A 24,174-nucleotide genomic window follows, 5' to 3' on the forward strand; every position below is an offset into this window, starting at 1 on the left:
CTAATTGGCACTTGAATGTGGCCCGAAACTGGGACCGGGTCAAAGCCAGGCTGAGCCGAGCCATTGTCAGGCCTTGGCTTCCGAAAAGAAGGAGAAAAAAAAAATCAAATTTACACACTCTTACCAGACGAATGTGGGACAAGCAGGCGGGGCTCGGCGGCACAATTGTCCTTGCAAGGACACACAGCTGCCACGTCAACGTCTTGGCCAAGGGCTGAGCAGCTCCTGCTGCTGCTGGGAAATATTGATCCGGTTTTTTTTTAACAAGAAAAGAAACGTTCAGCTTGGCCAGGTGAGCCAGCGAGGCGTGGCAATTTATGAATTGTGCTTGGCCCTACACCTCGTATACGCGATTCTTATTGATTGTGTCTGATGCGAGGCGATAGGAATAATTCCTTCTCGGGGCTCTGCATCGAATAAGCTGCCAGCTACAAATCGAGGATTGCTCTGAAAATATTCAAAATATTTTCTTTCCAGCCGTTAGCGATGGTAGATCTGCAACAGTTTCCTGCGCTCAATGTCATCGACTTTCGACACAATTATGGCAAATTTCCGAGCTGCAAAACCGTTCTAAAGGCGAAAGTTCAATTTCGTATTCAATTTTCCATTTCCATGGCTAACACAGAGCACACAGACAGCGATAGCAAATTGCCAATGCCTGAGCTCAAACAATTTCAACGTACCCTTAAATTCACATTCACTTTCACCTGGCTCTTTTTCAGCGTGTTTGTGGGTGTGTGTGCGTGCTTGTGTGTGCTTTTATCGCCATCGACTTTGACTTTCCCGCCTGCAGGCACTCCACCTGTATATGTATGAGCCATATAGACAGGTAAACGATAACACTGACACACATAGGGGTGGTGCCTTGCCAGCACAGACATTTTGTCTTTTTCCCGAAATATCAGTGTGCTGCCAAACGTTTTTAGCCGAAAAATGTTTTAAGTTTCTAAGAATTTTCATTTGATTGCTTTTACTTCATTTTTTTTTTAATTCTATCAAAAGATCGATTTTCAGATAAAGGAACAAATTAAATTTCATATATAAATATGTATCTTAGTTTTTCCTTATATTTTTGGCATTCATTTTTGGATGTCAGCACTGACAGACAGGTGAACCGCCCGCGGCTTCGGCTGCTGCGACAAAAGCGCGTCGGCAACGTGTCGGGCATAAGTAATGTTTATTTTTTATGTATTTTTTTGGAAGCTCCGTGGATGTAAAACATGGCGCAAACGAAGCAGAGGAACATCAGTTTGCAAACAAATCGAAAATGGCAAAAAAAAAAAAAGATTGAGAAAACTGAAATTTCGATTAAAAGTGGTGGAATTTAAAAATAAATAAGCCATTTGAAATATATAAATGGAGTTGTAGGGAGTTTCGCTTAATGAAAATAAAGTTCACAAAAAATGGCTTAAATGATTGAATATTTTCAAAATTTTTTTTTATATGTATATTTGGATAAGGGCTCAATTATTTAAATACTAAATGTAAAAGTATTTTCTTTTATTGGGATTGAATACGATTTTCTTATATTTATTGGCATTTCCTGGCCGTCCATTTACTCTACTTGACGTGGCCAATTGTGGGTCACTTGCTCAAGGCTGTGCTACGAGATATTATCTCAGTTTATTGGGGTCTGGGACATGTTCGTTGACCGTTGACCGGATGTCTGCATGCATGCATCGGGGCCAACTCACAAACGGGCTATGGCGGACACGTGCCGCAGGACAGCTGGAAGCAGATGAAAATTCAATTTCAATAATTTATACCCAGCAACATGGGGAAATATATTTAAATGGATCTTAAAAAGCATCTGCCACTTCTTATGCATGCTTAATAGCCAAGAAAAATTTGCAATATGCCAGCGGCGACTGTCGGTAAAAGCTCCAAATGCTTCTGGTGATGGCCGCCCACATCCACATCCACATCCATGAAGCGCTCCAAACTGGGAGCCGAACTTACATCACTCATACGCCACGTGCAGCGCCTGCCTGTCTGTCAGTCGCTCCTGCTCCATTTTGCGTGATGATTTTAATTAAAAAATGTTAATATGGGAAGCTGCCATCTTGGCGTGCTCACGTGAGAAAGGGAGCTTAAGTAGCCTTGGACTGTGTGCTGCTTTTCTGATGCTTTTTCACTCCATTTTCCTTTAGCAATTTTTAAATTATTTATTGTAAATTCAACTTTTGGAGGGGGTGCTTTTATTTATATGTATTTACAAATATTAAAATTGATATAAATTAATTTAATCGAATCAAGTGTACTTCTGACTCTACCAAAGTAATAAAATACCGAATCTTACAAATAAATTGGGAGAACTTGTATGGAAAATTTGAGTGAAGTATGTGGCCAACATCTATTTGCGGTTAAAAGTATCAATACCGCATTCATTTGCCACTGGCCAGGCCATTTATCAATTTATCAATTGAAAGGCATTCGCATGTACGCATGGCCAGAACCTGGCAAGCTCCCCGAAGTATGCAATGAAAAATGGCACCGAAAATTGTTGCACTGAGAAATCAAAGGCAGCGCCAATCGAGCGTGCGAACCGCAGACAGAGACGGCGCTAGTTCACAGGAAAGAGACAGTGAGAGAATGGTAGAGCAAGAGAGACAGACTAAGGCAATGGCATTGTTTGGATGCAAGTGCATGTGAGTGTGAGTAAATCAAATTAAGTTATCAGATAACCGTGTAAACTCTGCCAAGCAATTGCAGATTGCAGAGGGAAAACTTTTACCTTGATATTCTCAGGCACACCCACTTGCACACACCCCGCCACACACTGGCAATGAATGGCAAGCCTGAAAAGAAATTGCTGAAAAAATAGAGCGGCCCCACAAAAAGAAAAAAAAAAAAAAAAGAAAACGAAGGATGGCTTAAAAAATAGAGCAAAGCGGCAAAGCAATCAGCCACGGCAAGCTGTGTGTGTATGTGTGAGTGCGAGTTTTTGTGTGTGGTTGTGCAGCATAACTGTCATGGCAAATCGATAACACTGCGTGACCAGAAAATGCGACAATCCCACTGCACAGCACCTAACCCCTCACATTAATTGTTAATTTCCATTCCTCTTGCATTTAATGTGCCTTTTGTCTATATGCATTTTAAATATTAAATATTTATTAAAGGCTTTCCATTCATTATCGGTAATATAATTGAAATTTAAAAACATTTAATCTTTGAACTGTGTGTGCATATCTGCATGCACTGTCAACAAATGTTTACATTAATCCAAAATCTTGTTTTATTATTTTTTTGTTATAGCAAAAGTAACTCTTATTGTATTTTTCATTCATTTACCTTCATAAAAATAAGTTTGATTTATTCAGAAACTCTGCGGATATTGCATAAAGTCCACCTGAAGGCCCTTTCTATTATTTGCACTCTACAAAAACTATTCTGACGTTGTGCCAGACTAATACCGATTTACCTTGATTTCTAAAGTGTCAAAGGTTGCTGCATATGGGCCTTTTTTATTCGGCCATTGAAGGCCGCGGGTAATGCGTTTATCCGAAACGGGAAATGTCACAAAATGGCTGGCTGGCGAAAAGGGAAAATTGAGAAAATAGCGAAAAGGCCGTCAAGGTTAGAGCATGTAGAAAATCGCCTTAAAGTGCGCAACGACGACAAGGGCGGCTGTGGGACATTAAGGACAATGGCGGAAGGCAGCTTAATGTCAACAGCAGCCAACGTTCCCTGCTCAAGTTAATGATACTCATCATTATCATTGGCAAGCGACAAGCGGCTTCTTATCGCACACACTCGCACATTCATTAAAGCACGCGCACGCATACGCCCCGCTGGACCGCCTTTGCAAATTGCGTATACGCCCCGTACGCCGTCAAGTGTTTGTTCGCCCGATGTTCAGGTCCCGGTCCCGGTCCCGGTCCAATGCCAAGTGACAAAAATATCGGTGTGCGGAGGGCGGTCAGGGGGCGTGCACTTAAATCTGTTCTTGTTTCAAGTATGCACGAAGCACATTTTAGCAACGGCTTCGGTTCATTTTAAGTGACGCTTACACGGCACTATATCACGTCCCTTTTGCCTCCGCGCTGGCATTGCATAACTTGTTGCTTTAGTTTGTGCTTAACTTTGCTCTCAATGAATTTTATAGTTGCGCCTGCCAGCCAGCTTGTCCTTGCTTATATAAAATCCAGCTTCCTGCCCCCGTCTATACACGTATATATGTATATAGTACCTATGTCTGTTGCCTGTTGCTGACTCTTCCCGGGCGGCTGTGTGCATTTGGCTTTTAAATATTTAACAAGCACCATTATTGAGTTCACTATGCCGTAGCAGGGTCTGAATTAATTTTGGATATTATGCAGAAAATCTCCTTTTATTTCGTTGCAAAACTTTTCCAGATAAATGGCCGATTGGGAACTGTCTCGAAAGTTTTGGCCAACAAAAAAATATATATACATATATATAGTACACTTGGGTTGCTTCGAATTGCTAAAGCAAATTAAGTGTTTGTAAACTGTTGGTAATGAGTTTTTCGGCAGAGAGAACAAATGAGTATTTTCAATCTTAAAGCTTTATTATCTTAAGAAAAAATCATCAAAACAATTGCCATATTTTCATTAACATACGGATTTTTATTGTATTGTTATTTACCATTGAACGTTTAATGAACTTCAATCATCTCGCGCACTTATTGTATTATTCACTTTTTCACTTATATTCAGAGAAGTACACTAGAGAATTTTTACACCAATTCACTGGCAGGTGTTAAATATTTGCACATAATAATTTCCAGGTCAAAAGAGGTCTATATAAATTAATTTTTTTCTATTTAAAATCCACAGCTGCTGGCCAATTCGCCAGCAGTTTAAATACTATTAAATCGCACTGTTTGTGTGCATTTTTTTTTATCAAGTTGCCTCAACTCCCTAGCTGACCCGCGTCCAACTGACGTCCGACATCAATTTTTACTCGTGCTGTCAATCAGTCTCTTCCCACCTCAGTCCTGTTGGCGGTCTCGCATAACCTCAAGCGAACACGCCAAGCCAATCGAACCCGCCCACATAAGGCCCCCAAACAGCCCCGCATTACCCTTTTACTGGCTCTTTGAAAACCATGCTGTCAGCGTGCTTTGCAGTTGTGATTTTGTTTGCCGCGAGCGGTGAGGTAACACGACCCGTAAGGTCCCAGGTTCACTCCCAATACCCCCGATTGCGAAATGGTACTACAATCGCGCTCGATAATCAGGGATGAGAGGGTATATTGGACCCAGAAACTTTAATTTCATTTTATATTTGATGTTAGAATTATTTAAAAACTATGAAAGTAGTAGATGTTGAAGGAGTTTTTTACTATAACCTACCAAATTTCAGTTTGATAATTTCATTTTAGATTGATAGACGATAAGTAAAATGAGTATGAGAGCTAACGATTCTAAACTACAAGTATTTCCCAGTCGAGCTCTATTCGAGCCACCTTTGGTCCGCAGTCTCTGTTGTTGCCACGCACCAGCAACGTGCCAATTAATCATATTAATTTGTTGCCATTTGCTTGTAAATTTTTCGTATCGATTTTCAGCAGCCGCTGCCACTACTGGTGGGTTGGGTTACCGAATAGGAATCGTGAGTAGGGAGCTACGAAATAAGCCCCGAAATTTATGCTAATTTATGCTGGCTAGAATTCGACGAGTCCTTGGCTGTGGCAGTGGCCGAAAACCAAACTCCAACCCAAGCCCAAATCCCGACCCCGACCCAGACCGCACACAACCCGCAGTCGACTGAGCAAACATAATTGTAACTATTTTATGGCCAGCTCGCCAAAAATTATGTTAAGCGGCACGGGGCAGTAAAACCGGCGAGGCAGCAAACAACAAACAAAATAACGACATCATCATTAACATCATCAACACCAGCGGCAGGAACAACAAACGTTTTAAAAATCTAATTAGCTGCTTCAATGGCGAAATTTAATTAAATAAGTTTGTGCAACTGCCGCCGATGCTGCAAAGTTAATTAAAAAAGAAATGTTGACACATCCGCACATGTGTTCGCCTTGTACTACACACACGTACTATGTGTACGAAAGAGCGAGTGTAAGCGGGCAAGTAAAGGATAAAATTGTGAAAGCACCTTGGGAAATATTCCTTGCAGTTAAACAAGTTATTGCAAAGTTTTTAACTTTCCGATGGGTAAAGTTACGAGTGCTTGACTTGAGAGGGAATTTTATTTGGATTAGAGAACGATGATTTACTTATCTATAAGTAGGTACACAGTGTGCCTTCGATACCAGCAAATTGATGGCTTTTGTTTGCACCTAAACATGGCATTTATTACCGCATGTATATTATATCTATATACTCCCATATCTTATCTCTCGCAGTGACAACCTTTCTCCCCCATAAATTGCACTCAAAGCTGTTAATCAAGTTTTATTGGCTCACTTAATCAAAGTTAATATTCCACGCGATTTGCCAGCAATATTGGGTTTTGTGTCTGGAAAATGTTTACAACTAGTTGATTTTAATTAAATTCTAGTATTAAAAGATTTTAGATAACTTAAAATTCCGCCTTGCGTTATTTAATTAAGTATAATTCTTATAAAGTTTAAGTTTAATTTGCTTTATCTTGACTCCGGTTGCTCTTTCTCCACAAGAAAGCTGCAGTCCCATCTAGCCAGACATTTGCATATGAAATGACTAACCGGAAGCTAACCGACTCGTAACTTCGTTTAAGTCTTGGTGCTAAGAGGGGCTTTCCACAAATGTTGGAGGACTCGTTGCCACATTTGCCCATTCGTTGTCCCAGCCGGAGCTGCCTGAAAATCCTAGCCAGAGTCCCAATGACTTCGGTCCTTGGTCTTGGTTACGGATTCGGTTTCGCCCAGAGCTACTTGCGATGCCCTTAAACGAATTAAGTAGAGCTTATGCCTGGGACCCAGCAGTAACTACTTAACTGAGCAAAAAAAAAAAAAAAACCCGGGCGGCCATTAACTTTCAGATTTTGTGTGAGCTTTTTTGTTGGTGCCTGTCGATGTGGATGTGTGCTGCGCTTGTTTCCTACTCCTGTTGCCTGCTTTGTGTCTCTCTTTGTGCCGCCCACTTACTTATTAATGAGCGCTCACTCACACCTTCGCACTCACTCACACTGGCAAGCGCAGATTTCAGGATACTGTACTCGCAGCATTTGCACACTGCGCCAGGACATTTTGTGCCACGTGGAGCAGACCGATGCCTACGCAGTTATCTGAGCGCCTGGCTGGCAATTCCAGGCTCTGCTCACATACAAACAACTGAATCGCACACACAACACAGTCGGCAGGACCCGCAAATGGAATACACACAGTTCTGCCATCGGGCAGCCATCCCGCCCACACTCACAGACAGCACAGCGAAAGGACGAGCGTAAAAGTTTTTGCGGCTTAAATGGGAAAAAATCTACCATGAAAAATGGCCAAAGAAGGCATGAACTCAAAAAACACCCTTTATTCTTAACTCAGAAAGTATTTTAAAGGTATTTCCTGTTAAATCTAAATAGCTAGTTAAATAAGAAGAAAGAATGCCATACTAAAGATATAACTTTGTATCAGAAGTAAACCTATTAAATAACACTTTTCAACTAAGAAACATTCCAAAGTTTTTTGTCCACCTAAATATGCTGTTAAAATACCCAATACATTTCCAGTAATATATAGGGACAAGGAAAAGCATATCCCCAACTAGGGTACTCAAAATATCAGAACAAAAAAGGATAAAAGGAAAGCCAGAGCGAATCTCCAACTTTTTATTTAGTTTCAGCTTTCGCCCAGCCTTTTTTCGCTTCTCATTTTCAACGGAAATTTTCAAATGTGCAACTGTTGAGTATTTATTAGAGGGCCCCATAAGCATGAATGGCTTTTGTGGGAGCGCGTGAGTGGAAGCAGGGGCCGGAGGTCAGGTGGCTGACTCGTGGGCTCCCTAGGGGATTTGCGCTTGAATACAATTATAGCGAATGTATTCATGCGCGCAGTGGAAAGTTCGGGGCAAACTAATCAAGAACCTATAAATAGTTGGCCAGTTCCCACGAATTCAGATAAAATTCGGGTGTTTTCTGGTATTTCACGGCACAGACGCCGAACTTGTAGCCTGTGCGAGCAGCTGGAGGTCTGAATCAACTTTCGTGTTTATGCTTTCGGGCAGTTGGCGAGCAAATTAAATATTTAATAGCAAAAATTACAGCCTTAAATTGTGGACTCTTTAAAGATGAGGCAGTAAATAATTTTGTGTTTACGATTCTAGTTTTTGTATGCAAACAGAAAAGGTATGTACATACCTGCTTTAATTTCCAAGATGATTTTCCTTATATTTCCAGGTTTCTCTAATATTATGGCCAATGCAAATATAATCAACTGTGACTTGCTTGCGAGTCCTGGGTAATTATTTCCTTATTTCGAGGCTGAATATTTAAACTGCCATTTCATTCGGTAATTTTCTTGAGGTTGCCTGAGTATAAGTTATTAATGTTGGTGATTCTTTGGCAAACACAAAGATGAAATATTGTTATTAATTTCGAGATATTAATATTATTTCTTGGTCTCTTTAATGGCAAAATAATAAGGCACAAGTTATGAAGGAGTTTATAAAATAAACTCGTGTTCAATGAATTTTCATCATTTGTTTATATTATGGTCCACTAGCCGCCCTCAACATCAGAGTTTCCCCACGAATTTGTTCCCAAACCGAAAGGGAATAAATCAAGTCAATGCCACCAATTACTAATCTATTTGCAAGTCACTGAGCTGAAATGCTGCCCTCATCCCTTAAGCCTCTAAATCTGTCAAGGGACATTTTCATTTGATTTGCAAATGAATGAATCCTTTTCAATTCGGTTAACTGACGCTTTTCAAAGCCAAATCATCTGATGCGCCCTTGCTCAGTTTCGTTTTTTCATTTCGTTTTTGTCAATTAACTAGCAAATGTCAAAGCGAAAATCATTTAAAGTATTCAATTACTAAATGTAAAACAACGCGGCCCCGAAGAAAGGAGATGAAAACGCTGGGGAAACCAACAAGGTGAAAGGCGGAGTGAATTGAAATAAAAATGCGGGACAAAATGGAAGCTTGTGCCAGATGACGACTGACAGGGACGGAAATAGAGTGAGGCAAGTGCAGCGATGGCAGCAGCCACTGTAACAACAAAAACAACGACAACAGGTGGCATAAAAGTGTTGCAAATAGAGCTTTATAGTAGATAAACTTGGTTGTTTTATATATTTAGTTGACTTTTACAAAATAGATATTAAATAGTTACTCCGATTTTAGATCGTAAAAATTTGCATGAATATTGATTTCTTAAAATTTTAAATTTTGTATGCAGATTTATGATTAACAAGCATACTTCACGATATATTTTATAGATTTTACTTTGCCTTACCTACCTTTAACATTTTATTTCATAATTTTAGACATTTTTCTGCTGCATTTAAAAACTCTGTCGAAAACTCTATAGTCCTTCAAACGTATTTAAAATCTATATTTTTCTTTGCAACTGTGTTTATGTCTTTAATTTAGATATTTAGTTTATTTACAATTAAATAAGCTTTATACATTTCCTTTATCAAGGGACTTAAACATTTTTATAAGCCAGAGCTGGCAGAACTGAGAGCTCCCGCCGCTGGCATATGTTACAGCTGCTGTCAGCATCCGCTAGCTATGGCGTCTGCTGGCGTTTTCTTCCTTCAATTTATTTCGCCTGTCGCTGTTCTCGCGCCTCGCCTTCTCCTTTGTCCTTCACCGTTGCGTGGGTGGCCCTTCTGGCCCTAGAATAAATATTCAGTGTGCCACCCGCCCTCCCTAACGTTCCCTCGCTGCGTTTATACAAATAATTGTTTTTTGGCGAGCCAGCCACGAAGCTCCTCGCTGCACTTTTTTGCAAATAAAGCCAAAGTTGTTGCCGCAGTTTAATCTTTTTTCGTCGTCGTGATTTCAGCAGACGCAGGACAAAATGGGTAACGGGCACGAGATGAGGCAGCTGCTTCAAGAGCGAGGGGATCAGGACAAACAGGTCAGGTGAACGGCTTACAGTGGGTAGGAGGGTGTGGATTCATTGAAAGCATTTTCCCCTGGAGGCTATTTCCAGGACTTGTTGTTGGTATAATTTTAAAAGTGTAGTTTTTCAGGCATCCTGCATTTTTTCCCACAAACGAATTTGATTGGTTTTTTCAACTACTCTGGGATCTTATATTGAAAGATTTTTAATTAAGTTTTTAATGTTTTTATATTGGAAACTTTATTTAATTAAGAAGAGTTTCAATTTACTTGAAGTCGGATCTTGTAACGGGAATACTGTGGTATTCTGAATGCTTTATTGTCACATTTTCATTCCCACTATTTCCATTTCAATAATATTTAAGCTGTGGTATTATTTCCAAAGTCATTGCCTTTCACTTGTAAATATTTACCCCGCTTTTATGCGACCCATTGTGCGCTGGGGAAACAGGCAGTTGTTAACTCTGATTTAATGGCAACGTTGCAGTGGCTGCCTGCTACCTGCTGCTTTGTGTGTCCGCCCCTTCCGCCCACCTATCCTTTGGTATCTGTGGGGTTTTCCGTGCTCAACAGAAGTGGCTACGTGCTGTGTTTGCGGCGCCCGAGATCCGTCCGGCTGGCAGCTGCAGGCTGCTCGTTGCTCTGATGCTGGGATGCAAGGAGGCCAGGATGCTCCGTTGCTCGGATGCTTGGATGCTACGTGATGCGGTCCTTGTTGTGGGCCTTTAATGGGTTAATGGCGCCAGCTGCATTCTTGAGTGGCGGGGGCCATTGGCATTATGATAAATACACATTTGGGCGGCCACTGAAGCTCCGGGAGCGAATGAACTTTTAAATTACCGGCTGCCAGCGGCACCAAATGAAAGTTTTAGACGGGTCCTGTGCCGTCCTGGCCTTTGGCTATTGAATCAAAGCACATTTCCGGACAGCAATTTGCTCAATTGTGGCAAAAGTTTTGCCGTCGTTTGCATAAAATGCTCGTAAGTTGCAAGTGCTCGCTGGGAGGATGCAGGAGGAAGTTCCCAAAGGTGGAGATCTGGTGGGTGTAGGACTGTAGGAAGGGGGCTAGAGGACTAAAAGTTGGAGGGCTGATGGCTCGAGGGCGGAGGACTGGAGGTCTAGAGGTCTAGAGGACAAAAAGTAGCAAGACAAAACCACAGAAAATGTGAGTTGCCTGCCGCAGACAATGTGCAATCTGTGCCAGGCACATGTCATCGGCACACAGATTCCACACACTCAGCGAGTTTTCTTCAAGACATACTTTTTCGAATTTTCAGGGCTGTTTGGTAACGGTTACTTTAATTAACGTTTTTTATTCTCTATACTTCAAATTATGTTTAAATTTTTAAATTCGCTTGTAGAAATATTCGAATTATTTCTCAGTGTATGCGTATAGTGGCATCCACACATATAAAAACAAAGAGACACCGACAGCAGGATGTCAGCTACAAAAACAAGGCGCAACAATGAGGCAAGTTAAGGGCAAAGAGGAACGAGAGCAGAAGCTCGGAAAGGATCAGGAATGAGAGCTGGAGAAAAACTATAATGGCAGCCTTGGGGGCGGCCCCGGGCATAGGGCGTAGGGCGGTGGGCGTGGCAGCACACAACTTTAATGGTGTCAGTAATTGTTAACTCAAGCGACGTTTATTTCCTGTGTGTGTGTGTGCGTCCTTGCTGCATACTTTGTGGCGCTTCCATTATATCGCATATATCTTCTTTGCTCGGCACTTTAACGCCGCTGTAAAGGATGCAGATGCTACATATGCGAACAAAGCAAACAGGGAAACACAAGTCAAGTGTCGGGGCCGCCGCTCCTTCAGCACAAAAAAAAGTAGCAAGTTAATGTCATTTGTTGTGGCGTTTGTGGGAGTAAATTACGTATACGCCATGTGTTGTTCGTACTTTTAATTTGCTGCTGGAGCAAAATTAACTGGGGCCGCTGCCGCTCGCAGGAGCATTTAATTAACACTTAGCCTCCGACCGACCAACTTTACCCGCCTGACACAGATGCCACAGCTGACCCAGAAACCCTGCCACCATTTGTCAATCTTGGTGTCAAAATTAAATGTCCGACGTGGAATGCCCGGAATGCTGTTGCTACTCCCGCTACCGATGCCACAAACAGGATAACCACAGTCGTTATAAATTTGTCTAGACGTCTTTGTCTACTCACATGACAGCACTCGCCCGCAACGCCCACAAAAGTCAGCGGTTCACGTCGGGACATCCGCCAGTGACAGGACTCATTGTCCATCCAAGGCGCTGGACATTTGGGGGGATGGCTGGGGAACTGGCTGGCGATGGCGAGCCATTTGTCCGGCTGCCACATAAAAATTGTTTTAAATTAGTTGTTAATTTAACCACACCGCCAGCTTTCGGCCATGGCCAGCTGCTGGAGCGGTTGGCCATAGAAGACGCTTAATGGCGCTTTTTATGGTGTCACGAGGGAGGTTAGTTGCCCCGGAACTGGGATAATCATTAGCTTGGTCTGGCATTAAGTGAGAAAGCTGTTTTATGAGGCTCTTTCGCAGTAAAAGCTGAGGGAACTTGAATTATAATTTCGTTATTCGCCTTTTAGGTACAACATTAAGAAGCATGTTAATGATATTCTATGCTTGTGTTTAGGGAGAAATAAGTTCAAAGATAATCACTATTAAGTTCAGAACAAGAAGGTAGTTGTATGTTTTAAAAATTACTTCTAAAGCCATGATAATACGAGCAAAGTATCAGCTAGAAATTAATAAGAAATTGTAAGAAGTTATTCTACGAATAGTAAGAAGCCCGAACTAACATAATAATAAGCATTTATAAAATGAGTAGTTAAAATGATTTCTTTTACCTTCATGGAGACTGTGAAATATTTATCAACTCCTTTAATGCTTCCTAATCCCATTGCATCCTCATTTGATCCTGTCAGGTCACAATGGTTTTATGTGCGATTCCATGTCCATTGACTTTTGACTACAAATTGACTTCATTTGCCGAATCGAATGTTTCGCATTTGATTTATAGACAGACCACAACCACACCCACACACACTCCCAGACACTGAATGCCCCACGAACACTCGTCGAATATTATCTGTGGTCTTCCGAGTGATTAAGCAATAAATATACAAGTTGACAGTAAATTATTAACGTGGAAATGGAAAAAGAGGGAGACAGTTGCCAAATGGGATCAGCTTAGGGACCCAAGCCCGAATCGCACTCCTCGGTTATCGTTAGCGTTATTCCGGCCCCGGACACTTTTGCCGAGGCCAGGCACGTAATCCTGGTAAATATTTGAGCAAATATTAAAAGTAGAACAAATTCAAAACGTGACACATTTAGGAGAAAGCAATCGAATCTTTTCCCTTGCCACTTTCAAAGGATGTGTTCTGTTCTGCCTTCGTTTGAGTTTGACTTTTGGGTTTCTAAAGTGGACTTAGTGACATAATTTGTGCTCGAATGGGTGGCCATAATCGGAATGCAATTCAAAAGTCATTTCAGCTTCGCATTCGCAGGCTCGAGCAAACATTTGTAGGCGACACTTAAACGGCGAGAGGGAGTCACTGGGTATGTGTATCTGTCTGGGCCTGAGTTGGGATCATAAACGTAAAACGCTTAGCACTAAAGACAAAAAGGACTCACATACATCCCCTTCCGCCCACCAACGCACACGCACACACATAGAGAGAGCAACAATGCCGCCAAATGAAACAGCAAACAAAAAAAGAGCAAGAGGCCTGGCAAAAAAAAAACATGGCCATAACAATAAAAGCACAACAATAAGCAGTAACAACGAGGACAACATTGCCGAGGTCTATGGCATGAGGTAACACACACACACACATACCTGCAGGACCGAATACCACTAGTGCTGCGCCAGGACATTAAAAAAAGCCACATCAAACATTTAAAACACCCGAGGCAGTACCTAAAAGTTGGTGGAAATCATTTGTCATAATCAAGAAATATTTCATTGTTCGCATATTTAATTGTTTTAAATTTTTGAATACACTTTTTGGTGCTCTAGAGAACAATAACTCTTTTGATTTCTAATTAATTTTTAGAAGACAAGGTTTGTGTTTATGAAAAACAAAACGAATTACCTACATTAAACTGTATTTTAAATTTTTGTTTACTTTGTCTTTACTGTATTAACTGCGGAAATAAATAAAAATACCATTCAACAAATACTTAAATATAAAAAAAAAAATAAATAAAAACCTATCTAAATCCTGTCGGTTTAATAGTCGTTTCGACAGAGCTACGGGGAGGTACTGAGAAGGATCCGGACCCAAGGAGCGGATGTGGGAGGAGCAGACTCGTGGCCATGGCGCTGCCAAGTGTAGCAGATTAACGGAATGTTTGTTAAATGGCGCACGGCTGGGGAGGCGCAAGGTTGGAAAGGGACGCATTGGCAGCAGGACCTTCTGCAGGCGCGACTGTGGAATGCCGTAATTCTCATAATTTGGACTGACTCTGTGGCATTGTGTGCTCCCCCTTGAAAAACACCCCGCCCTTACCCTCCGGGAATAGACAAAGCAGACACTAATAGGGCTGGCAGACTCACAGAAAACCGCTTTTCCTCCACTTTAAAACCGCCACTTTCCCGTAAGCTCTTAAAATTTTAAATTCCACAGCTTAGTCGACATTTTAGCTAATTAAAAAAAGGAAATCAAACGGAGACTGAGTCTGTGTGTATGTAGGGACGGGCAATCGAATCGGAAAAAGGACAAGACACATTTTTGCTGTTGAATATTTTCATTTGCCTAATGCTCCTATAAGCCGCTTAGCTGCTTATGTTTCGTCTCTGTCTCTTTCGGTTGTGCACACCCGAGGGACAAGTATGTGTGTGAGTGTGTGGATGTTGACAATGATGGCCGCTGGAAAAGGTACGCAAGAGGGCTTAAAAAATCAATGAATTGAATCAAATGTTGTCAATAAATCAGACACTTTCCTTCAAAAATACTTGCGAAAAATAATAATTGAATTGAAAGTTATTTAAAGTGATCTATATTAGAAAGGATATTTTCTCCTTGAAACATAAATACTATGGTAAAGAAACACACACCAGTGGTTAGCTTGAAAAAGAGAGGCAAGCCAAGTGGGTCGAAATACAGAACTTGTTTCAAATTATTTTTATTTAAATCGTGGCTTGTGTATTTATGGCGTAACGCCTCAATTCACTTGAATGATTCCATAGTTGGGGGCATGCCGCCCGAGGCCAAAGCCGAATTCAATTCATAAGTGAAATCGGACAAAGGCATTCATTCCCCGGTATGCGAAGGATACACATACATATGTATGTACATATTTATATACATTTTCAATTGATTGGCCGTCAATTTCATTTGCCAAAGTTGGCTGCGTTCGAAGGCCCAAGTATGACAGTCCCAAAATAAGGCTAAGGATATCTTTATACATATTATGGGGTGCTGTATATAGAGCAGACTTGTTTGTGGGCATGATGAATTATTATTCTCACCCCGCTCACTGACTCCTCCCTCACGCATTACGCATACGCAACGTGTACTCAAATCCGAGGCGAGGTTGCTTGTCAGCATGTTTGTCCGCTGTCCGTTAGTCCGCCGGCCTAACCACAATCATTCATCATGCTGCAGCAGCAGCAGCAACAACAATACGCAACAAGCAACACATTGTACATACATATGTGTAAAGGCGATTGTTGTTGTGGTTGTTGTTGCTGTTTGGTTAGCCTGGCCCATTTCCACGCATTTTCCGCTCATTTTCCACCGCCCTCCAGCCCGCCTTTGACATCGATATGGCGTTGATACCACACACGTTCATCGAGCGGAAATGGTTAATGTATTCTACGTATATTGTTTGACCTTTTTTTTTCTCTTCTTTTCACCCACCCACACACATTGGCAAAAGCCCGAGTATTTGAAGTAAGCCGAAGGCAATTATCCTTGCCTAGCGAGAAGACCCAATCCCCAAATGTGCTAATCCATCAATACGACTCAACGGGAGCTTCAACACTTTGTCTTTATTTCGAGGCATGGGAAACGGGCAATGTTTGTGCCATACATCCTTGCCCCGTATATTTTTCGAGAGTGTGAACGTGCCCAGCGGAAGCTGCAACTTATTACAAGTATTCAATAACTACGGTCCCTTGGGACGGGAAATCTATCTTGTGCTCCACTTTTTGGGGGAGTTCCATTATGGAAACATTCACAGAGGCCATAGACTCCTTTTGGTTAATATGATTTACGATAAAAACTTGTTTGCATTAAATAATTTTAAGTAGCCATCACATCTTAATATAGATGCTTCCCAAAGCCAACAAAGATGCCTAGACAAAACTATAGACTTTAAACCAATAAATAAAGAAGCTCTATTATCTACTTACCATTTCTAGAGGTATATATAAAATGATTAAAAAAGAGAATTTTCCTATCAAGTCATTTCCTTTTCATTTTCCTCTTGTGCACAGTTCCTAAGAATTTATTCATCTCTTGACAAATTTAGCCAAGTAGACGGGACAAATTCGCAGCCATTAGAGAAATTCAAATATAATTGCCAGACAAAAGTATCCGACAACTGTGAGGCCATTAAAAATCACTCCAAACTGCTTAGACTGCAAATTTTATTTTACATTTTGCTCTCATTATTTGCACGGAAGTTGAACACGAATTATGGCCAATGCATAATAGCCATTAAAAAGTTTTTTGTTTGGCAGACAAGCTGGCGGACAAGTGCGGATGTGGGAGTGCGGAGCTAAAAAATGGAAAACCATGAGCGGAAAAACCGAAATAAGCCAAGGTGGAGAGCAGGAGGGGATGGAAAGCGAGTGTTAGACCAAAACTTTTGCAATAATCATTTCGCTCCCTGACTGACTGTCGCTGTCCTTGGCAGGACAAAGCGCTCGCAGCTCGCAGAGCATACATATCGTTCTACACACAGCTATGTAAAACAAAAAGGAAACTGAATCCGGGCGAGGAAAGACCAACTCAGATAGAAAATTCAGCAGAGCAGAGCTCCGCAATTGCGCGACTGTCAATACAAAAAGCGAACAATTAGGTGGGGGCACCTGAGGGGCTGGAAAAACCTGAAGGGCGGAAAATTGTGAGCTGACCAACTAGCTGCCGATGACAATGGACAATGGACAACGGCAACAGGCGACTGGCCACGTAGCTACAATGTCCTTCTGAATTATTGAGCGCGCAACTTGTTGAAAATCCAAGGATATCGCTGAGCGAGAAGCTGCGGGCGAAAACAGGGACTCGACTCAATGCACTGAGCGAGAAATCTCGATAGAAACTTTTAAAGAAATTGATTTGAAAGATTTCTAGATCTCCAAATTAAAGTATTTATTCAATTTACCAAAGTTCTTGTTTTAAAAAAGTTGCAACTTTAAACACAATAAAAATCAACTTGAAAAATACTTTTGTAAAAGTTGATTCATAAATGTTTTGTTTATTTTCTCTGTGTATATTTTATACACATTGTCTGTGTGTGTGTGTTACCTTAATTTACTCATTTCAACAAAATGTTAAAAATGTACCAAGTTATTTCCCAAGGGGAATGTTGCCTAGAGAAAAGCGAAGCGATGGGAAAAGACGCTGAAAAAAAACTGAAGTGCTGAAAACAATTAAAAACTTTGAGGCGCTGCTGTCGAAGAATTCGTCAAGAAATGTTGATGAGTTTATGGCGTTTTAATTGCTCAGGTCCTGAAAGCGTGAAGGGACTTAGGTGGGGATTCTTTCCGGAAAGTGAATCTAGAAAATCAAGGAGTAGGAGCACATTGGCTAATATATTTTGATTTTCTAAACATTTTTGTAGCTTTAAGGAAATATGACTAAGTTTTCCGCATATAACCCATATTATGCTGTTTTGTATACCAAAAATTAAGCTTTATTACCAAAGATATAAAGTTCACCAAATCTCTGCCACTTTATGTTTAAGGTTGTACCTTTTATGGGTGTTATTTCGCTCCCACACTCTCATAGCAGTCGCAAGTGAATATTCGTTAATTTCATTGCAACATTCCCAACAGCAACTCGCATCTGGCCTGAATGGCAGTCACGTCGATATTGTATGGCCAATTTGTTCGTGACTAACACTTTCATGGGCAGTTAGCCAGGTTCAGTGGAGGGGCATTAAACTGACGGAGTTGCTCAAGCCCACAGTCCCTCAATCCTCTGGGGCAGCGAGAGCCTGGAATCATAAGTCAATTGAGTGTTCAGTAATATTCAAACAATTAATATTTGATTTCTTGCAATTGGAAGAAGGAGTTGGAGGTGCATATCATTCTTATCGTTGTCAATATACATACATATTTATATACATATTTTAGTAGTGAAATAATATCATAAAGAATGGATCATAAAATCCATCACTTTTTCTTTATTTGTTTTTAATTAAATATATAAGTAACTATAAAATTATATGGTCTATAATTAACTATTTATTTACTATCATTTATGTTTGCAGAAAATGTTTCAATAGAAATGGCCAAACTTTCACGACGGCCCTCGTCGTCTGCAGCAACGCCTTCAAGAGCAACCACAGCAAGCACTGCGAGTACAGCGGCAACATCGGTTAGCCCGAGTCATGCCACAGGCAACACGCAGCAGGAGCCGGAGCAACAGACAAGGACAAATCAGCAGGAGCAACATCAGGAGCCGAAGCAGCCGAATCCGACACATCATAGTCCGAAGGAGCAGCAGCAACGCATCGCCCGACGTGCAGCCAGCAGCAGTGGCAATAAGCCCCAAGCGGCGGCACTTGTTAACACTCGTCCCGATGTACTCCATGATCCATCGCCATCACCGACACCGGCGGCGCTCTCCTATCACAATAATAACAACAACGTCAATAGCAACACTGCCACGCCCGCTGCTCCTGCTCCCACTCCCGCCCATGTCACGGCCACGCCCTATATGCCGCTGCTACCGCCCGGGGAGCGGAATCTGACAGAAGCGGAAAATGCTGCGGAGCGGGCCAGAATCAGGGAGGAGTTCTTCGCCACCTATGACGTGATGACCGGCGTGAGGATCGCCGCCACCTTGGGCGGTTTCTTTGGCCTGATGGTTTTTCTTATCGTGTGGAAGAGCCGGAGCAGCAGCAACGAGACACTGAAGGTCCTCAAGGATCCCAAGATGGCGGCCGTAGCTGCGGTCTGCATGCAGGAGGAGGAGGAACGCGAGATCCACGAGGCAATTGTGGCCACGGGCATGTCCATATATCCGGATGAGTACGATGCCCTGGTCTACCGCCGGCAGCGCATGCTCTCGCTGGGCAACGTGAGTGCTCCGCCGCTGCTTAATCGCGGATATCGGTGCGGTTCTGTGGGTGAGTCCTTTTGTCTTAGACATTTTTTATTTCAAAATATATCCTTGTTTTTGAATACTTTTGACAATAGACCTTTTTGTTTTTCTTCATTTCAGGTGGAGTTGGTCCGAGTGTCCCAGTGGGCTATAGCTATCTCCTGGAGCCGCCGCGACGTTTTTCTTACTCGGCAATGTCGGGAGGTGGTGGACCGGGCTCTGGCCACGTGGGACGGCGCAAGAGCGGCTCGGAGTCGTCGCGCATCTTCAGCAACTATCCCATGGGCGGCAGCTTTGGCACCGACGACTACTTCGTGGAGACGGACGACGAGCTGGACGCCGAGGATTATATGCCACCAGGTGTCCAGGATGAAGCGGATCATAAGCACCAGAGAACGGACTCCACGCGCAGCAAACAGGGATTCCTATCCGTACCGATGGCGGTGAGTTGAAGTACCTTGATTTTTAGATTCAGAATCGTTAAGAAGTGATCCTTAATCCAACTCCAATTAATTTCTTGGTTCTCTGGATTCTCACCGCAGGGTCACGACTCGCGGCGGAGCAGCGCAATGACCTGCTGCAGCACGGACAGCTCGTACCTGGAGCGCCGCACCTCCGCCTACATGGGCGGCTGCATGAGCAACCTGCCACCCACGCTGCAACGTAAGCTGTCGACGGCCTCGCGGACATCGAGCATCGACAACTGGGACTACTACTATCCGGACATCCAGGTGATCCAGCCAACGCCAAAGGAATCGCCCTGTCCCTCAGAGCGCAGTGTCCACGAGTCGTCCAACGGAGGAGGAGGCGGAGGAGCAGCAGGATCTGGATCCGGATCCGTGTCCGTGTGTGGATCACGAAACTCCAACTTGAGTGCGCCGAACATCAAGCGGAAGCACAGCATCGTGTCCTACGATCCAGACAGTGCACAGGCGGGCCGGAAGCAGCAGATACACTCGATTAGCGCGGACACCGTGGACGTTTATCCTTACAACCAGGAGAGTTCCGCCGTGGACCTGGCGCTTGCGTTGCCGCTGCCCAAGCCGGTGCAGTCGGCGTCGCCCACCAGCGCCCAGCAGGCATTTCACTTCTGCGACTCGCCCTCCGAAGAGCTGCGTCTTGGCGTTCGACGGAAGCTCACCCTGGTCGAGCTGCAGCGGAACGAGAGCAACAACAACAGCTTTCCATATACAGCGAATGCAGCCGCTCCGTCCGGAACGACGGGTACTGCTCCCAACTCAAGCAGCATCAGTGTGGACAGCACGCCGGCGAGCCTGGAGAGGCTGAATGGCGCGAGCGGAGGAAGCCTGTCCATTTCTGCCTCCATCAAGCTTCCCGCGATCGGTAACAACAATCCGGAGAAGCGAGCACCCCTAGCTTCACTAAGTTCCTTCAAGATCTCCTCGCTCGAGTGTCCCGACTCCGATCTGCGCTCCCTCGACGAGGACTCGGTTTTCGGGGTGGAGAGTCCAGCGGATACGGACGATGACATGCAGCAGCTGAGCAGCGACAGCGAGGAGCAGGAGGCTCAGGCCCAGGCTCTGGCTCTGGCTCAAGCTCAGACTCAGGCCCAAAGCCAAATAGCTTCGGTGCGGATTAGTTCCGAAATGAAATCCAATCCGGCCGTGCCTCTGAAGCGGATGAGCATGAGTGCAGTGCCGTCGACGGGAATGGGAACTGGGGGTGGTGGCACCGTGGTCGCAGCTGGGGGTGCTCGTCCTCGGAGGCCCCTTCTGCAGCGACACCGCACCATCGGCGCTACATCCAGCGATCGGGTGGCGCTCATCAATCAGCCTCTGCAGCTGCAACAGTTCCACATGGGCCTGCCCATCCAGTCGGAGGTGGCTGCTCCCCTGGAAACGCACTTCGGAGCCGTGGTTAGCCAGAGTCCCCCGCGACGAGGACCGCTTCTGCAACAGTATAGCGATCCACAAACGACGACGACAACCACTACAACCACCACTACAGAGGAGGACACATGCTCCACGCTGAACACAGAGCTGGGAATGGTGGAAGCCACCGGGGCTCCTCTGGGCGGTGGGGGTGGAGAGTCCGCAACGCACACGCAATACAGCAGTCTGAACACGGTCATCAGCATGGGCCGTTCCACGCCCAGTCCCGTTCCTCTGACCAGCCGGATGGACAATAACGCCGCTGCACAGCCCTCACAGCAGCAGCCAGCTCAACTGCCAACGAACGCCACCCGGCTGGGGCACGATCCCTGTCCCTCGTCCGTGTCCGACTCGGTGATAGCCGCCCGGCACCAGAGCATCTGCGTGCCCGCCTCCCTCAAGGACCTTATCCTGCGCAAGGGATCGGGTCCCGGCAGCGCTGTGATCGTTCCCGCCAGCGGGATCAGCAAGAGTGCCGCCAACCTTAGCTGTGAGAGTAGCGGCACACACAACACAACGACTGCGACGCCCGCCGTCATGCTAGAGCTTCCCCTGATCCGGCTGCCAAACGAGGAGGGTGAGGACGAGGACGCGGCGGAGGCGGAAGGGGATGAGGCGAACTTGGAGAGTGAAGAAAAGCGCGATCCCAGCTTGCCCGGCACTTCGCGCAAGTGGTCCAAAGAGACACTCTTCTAGCCCAGCTGGTTTCCACTGCTCCAAAGAAGGCAGTTCCCTGGCCCGGGCCATTATTTAAGAGCTTAGCAACTGACTTTGTAAGCATGGTAATATGGAATCTACAGTGAAAACTCCCAAGTTAGTCTACGGTAAACTTTCCCAAACTTGTTTAAGATATTTTCCACAAAATAATCCAACCAACCTCGACAAAATAATTCGTAATTGCTAACCGTGACATTTATGAGTAGACAAAACCTATTTGTATCCTAGTTAGAGAATATGAAAATCTATTTCCAGTCGACTTCCTAATATCAATCTCTTTCTGAGGGAGAATTTCACTGTATTTCCGGTAGTGGCATGGTCTGGCAACCAACTTCCTGGGTTGTCACTGGAGATCGCGAACATTGATTGAGTATTTAGGCCTAGATTAGGAGAGTTAGATTAAGCGCATTTAGTCAAAATACATAAGTTAATTGGGTCGCTCCCGGTCCCCGGCACCGACTGGCCGACTGAGGAGCATGAGGAGTTGCAGTAGAGTACTTGCCTACTATATACTACCTACTATATAATTAGTATGTACAGACGATCGGATAAACGGAGGCGGACGAGGGTAATAACGAACAGCAACCAGAACAACAACGTATTCGTACTTAGAGACTGTTGTCTATTATTGTTAATAGAACTCTAAAAGTTAAGTAGTGATACTCGGATTTATTTTTCACACTATGTATCTTTAAAGCAGGAAAAGCCAGTGTACGAATATATATATTTGTATGCAGCCATACTAGGGAGAAGGTTTATATATTTCTATTGGTACGTCGATCGCCGATCCTTTCTACATCTCTCTATTTCTCACTCTCCCTATGAATGGAATGAAAACTCTTCTAGTGTCTTAAACAGCAGCCAAATACTTAAAGTATTGTAAGTTACAATTAGAAATTTTATAGATTGCACAACAACTGGGAAGCGTTCGAGATCCGGTTAACCTTGCAACAGACGTACTCTGACCGAAGACCTCAAGGACCTCGATGCCTGCATGTCCCGTGCCCGTACCCGTAGCTAGACTTTCTAGGAACACTATCGCATTTCCCCCGCTCCTGCCTGTTCGAACACTCAGATTGTTGAAGGATATAAGTAGCGTTAGAGAGTTACAAAACGAAATATAGGAGCAAATTTAAATTGATAAAAATTAATAAGAAAAAAAAGAGAGTAAACGTAAACAATTTCCTAACTCATCCCACCTACGCATCTCTATTTTTCTATGAAGAGCTAAGCCAAGCTAAGGGAAGGAATACAGCCGCAACCGAAGGGGAAAAGAAATCAAATAACTTGAATTATTCAAATCAAAATACACACATAATTAGTTGAGGAGAAACCACGCGAGAGGATAGCACGATAGAGCTGCATTTTGAGGTATCCCTAGCCGATGATCCCCAGAGACTTTCTCACACGCCTGAGCCTCAGCCTGAGCCTGATTTGTACCTTTCCTACGCATAAGTATATGTAAGTACATGTATGTATGTACAAATCGAGCCCTATTTGAATATTTTTTAATACTAGTAAGTATTTTGTACGACGAGAGATCAACTCGAACGGCGACTAAGCGAGCCTGTGCCACGAGCGCAGCAAAAGGTATATCAAATAACACAAAAAATAAACATTTAATTGTTGGTTATATGCTGAAGAAAGTAAGAGTAAATGAGAATTCGAAAATATTGTAATTGTAGCGTTGGTTTAAAGTTTAAAACGGGAAACAGAAAATATACAAATAAACGAATAACGTAGCTAATTATACATACATATATATTTAAAGAAAAACCTAACTTGTGTAAGGCAAAGAGTAGCGGAACCAATTGTTAAACCTAAGCATAATAAATCTGTAATAAAACTGAGCTGTTGTATTAAATGAACAATAACAAATGTTGAAGACAGAGCCCCTGGACATGCACAGAGCATTCAGTTTATAGGCAAAGCAAAGTCTCTCCTCTTCACTCCCCATTTTATTCCGGCGATTTCTTTTATACTTTTGTACTAACACCCCCCTTCCCGGCCTGACCTCAGAGAGCCCGATTTCCATTTCCGTAAAGTGCATGAGCCCGATATCTATATGTACCTCCAGCAAAAGAACTCGAAGCATATAATTGATCAAATTGGTAAACGAAAGCAATTCGAAGGGAAATGAAACCAAATATTCCGTAACGCGCAGAATTATTAATGCAAGATTACTTTAAAGGAAGTATTAAAATTTTTTAAAAGTACGAGCTATTAAAGAACAAACTTAGTTAAATGTTATATATATATATATATGAAAACCAAGAAAATTGATGTACATGTTAGCGATATTAATGAGAAATG

At 43.3% G+C, this 24,174-nt stretch overlaps 1 protein-coding gene across 2 annotated transcripts in view; it reads left to right on the forward strand.

The window, feature by feature from the left end:
* Positions 1–24,090, forward strand: part of LOC108077334 (uncharacterized) — a 39,490-nt gene extending 15,400 nt beyond the window's left edge. For both annotated transcript variants that reach the window (XM_041775987.2, XM_070289076.1), the window contains 3 exons: positions 18,417–19,277; positions 19,373–19,695; positions 19,795–24,090. In XM_041775987.2, the coding sequence (XP_041631921.1) occupies positions 18,434–19,277; positions 19,373–19,695; positions 19,795–21,840 (3,213 nt within the window). In that variant the 5' untranslated portion in view covers positions 18,417–18,433 and the 3' untranslated portion in view covers positions 21,841–24,090. The remainder of the gene's footprint in view (positions 1–18,416; positions 19,278–19,372; positions 19,696–19,794) is intronic.
* Positions 24,091–24,174: the final 84 nt, after the last annotated feature.

Source organism: Drosophila kikkawai, chromosome 2L (genome assembly GCF_030179895.1).
Source record: "Drosophila kikkawai strain 14028-0561.14 chromosome 2L, DkikHiC1v2, whole genome shotgun sequence".
Lineage (NCBI taxonomy): Eukaryota > Metazoa > Arthropoda > Insecta > Diptera > Drosophilidae > Drosophila > Drosophila kikkawai.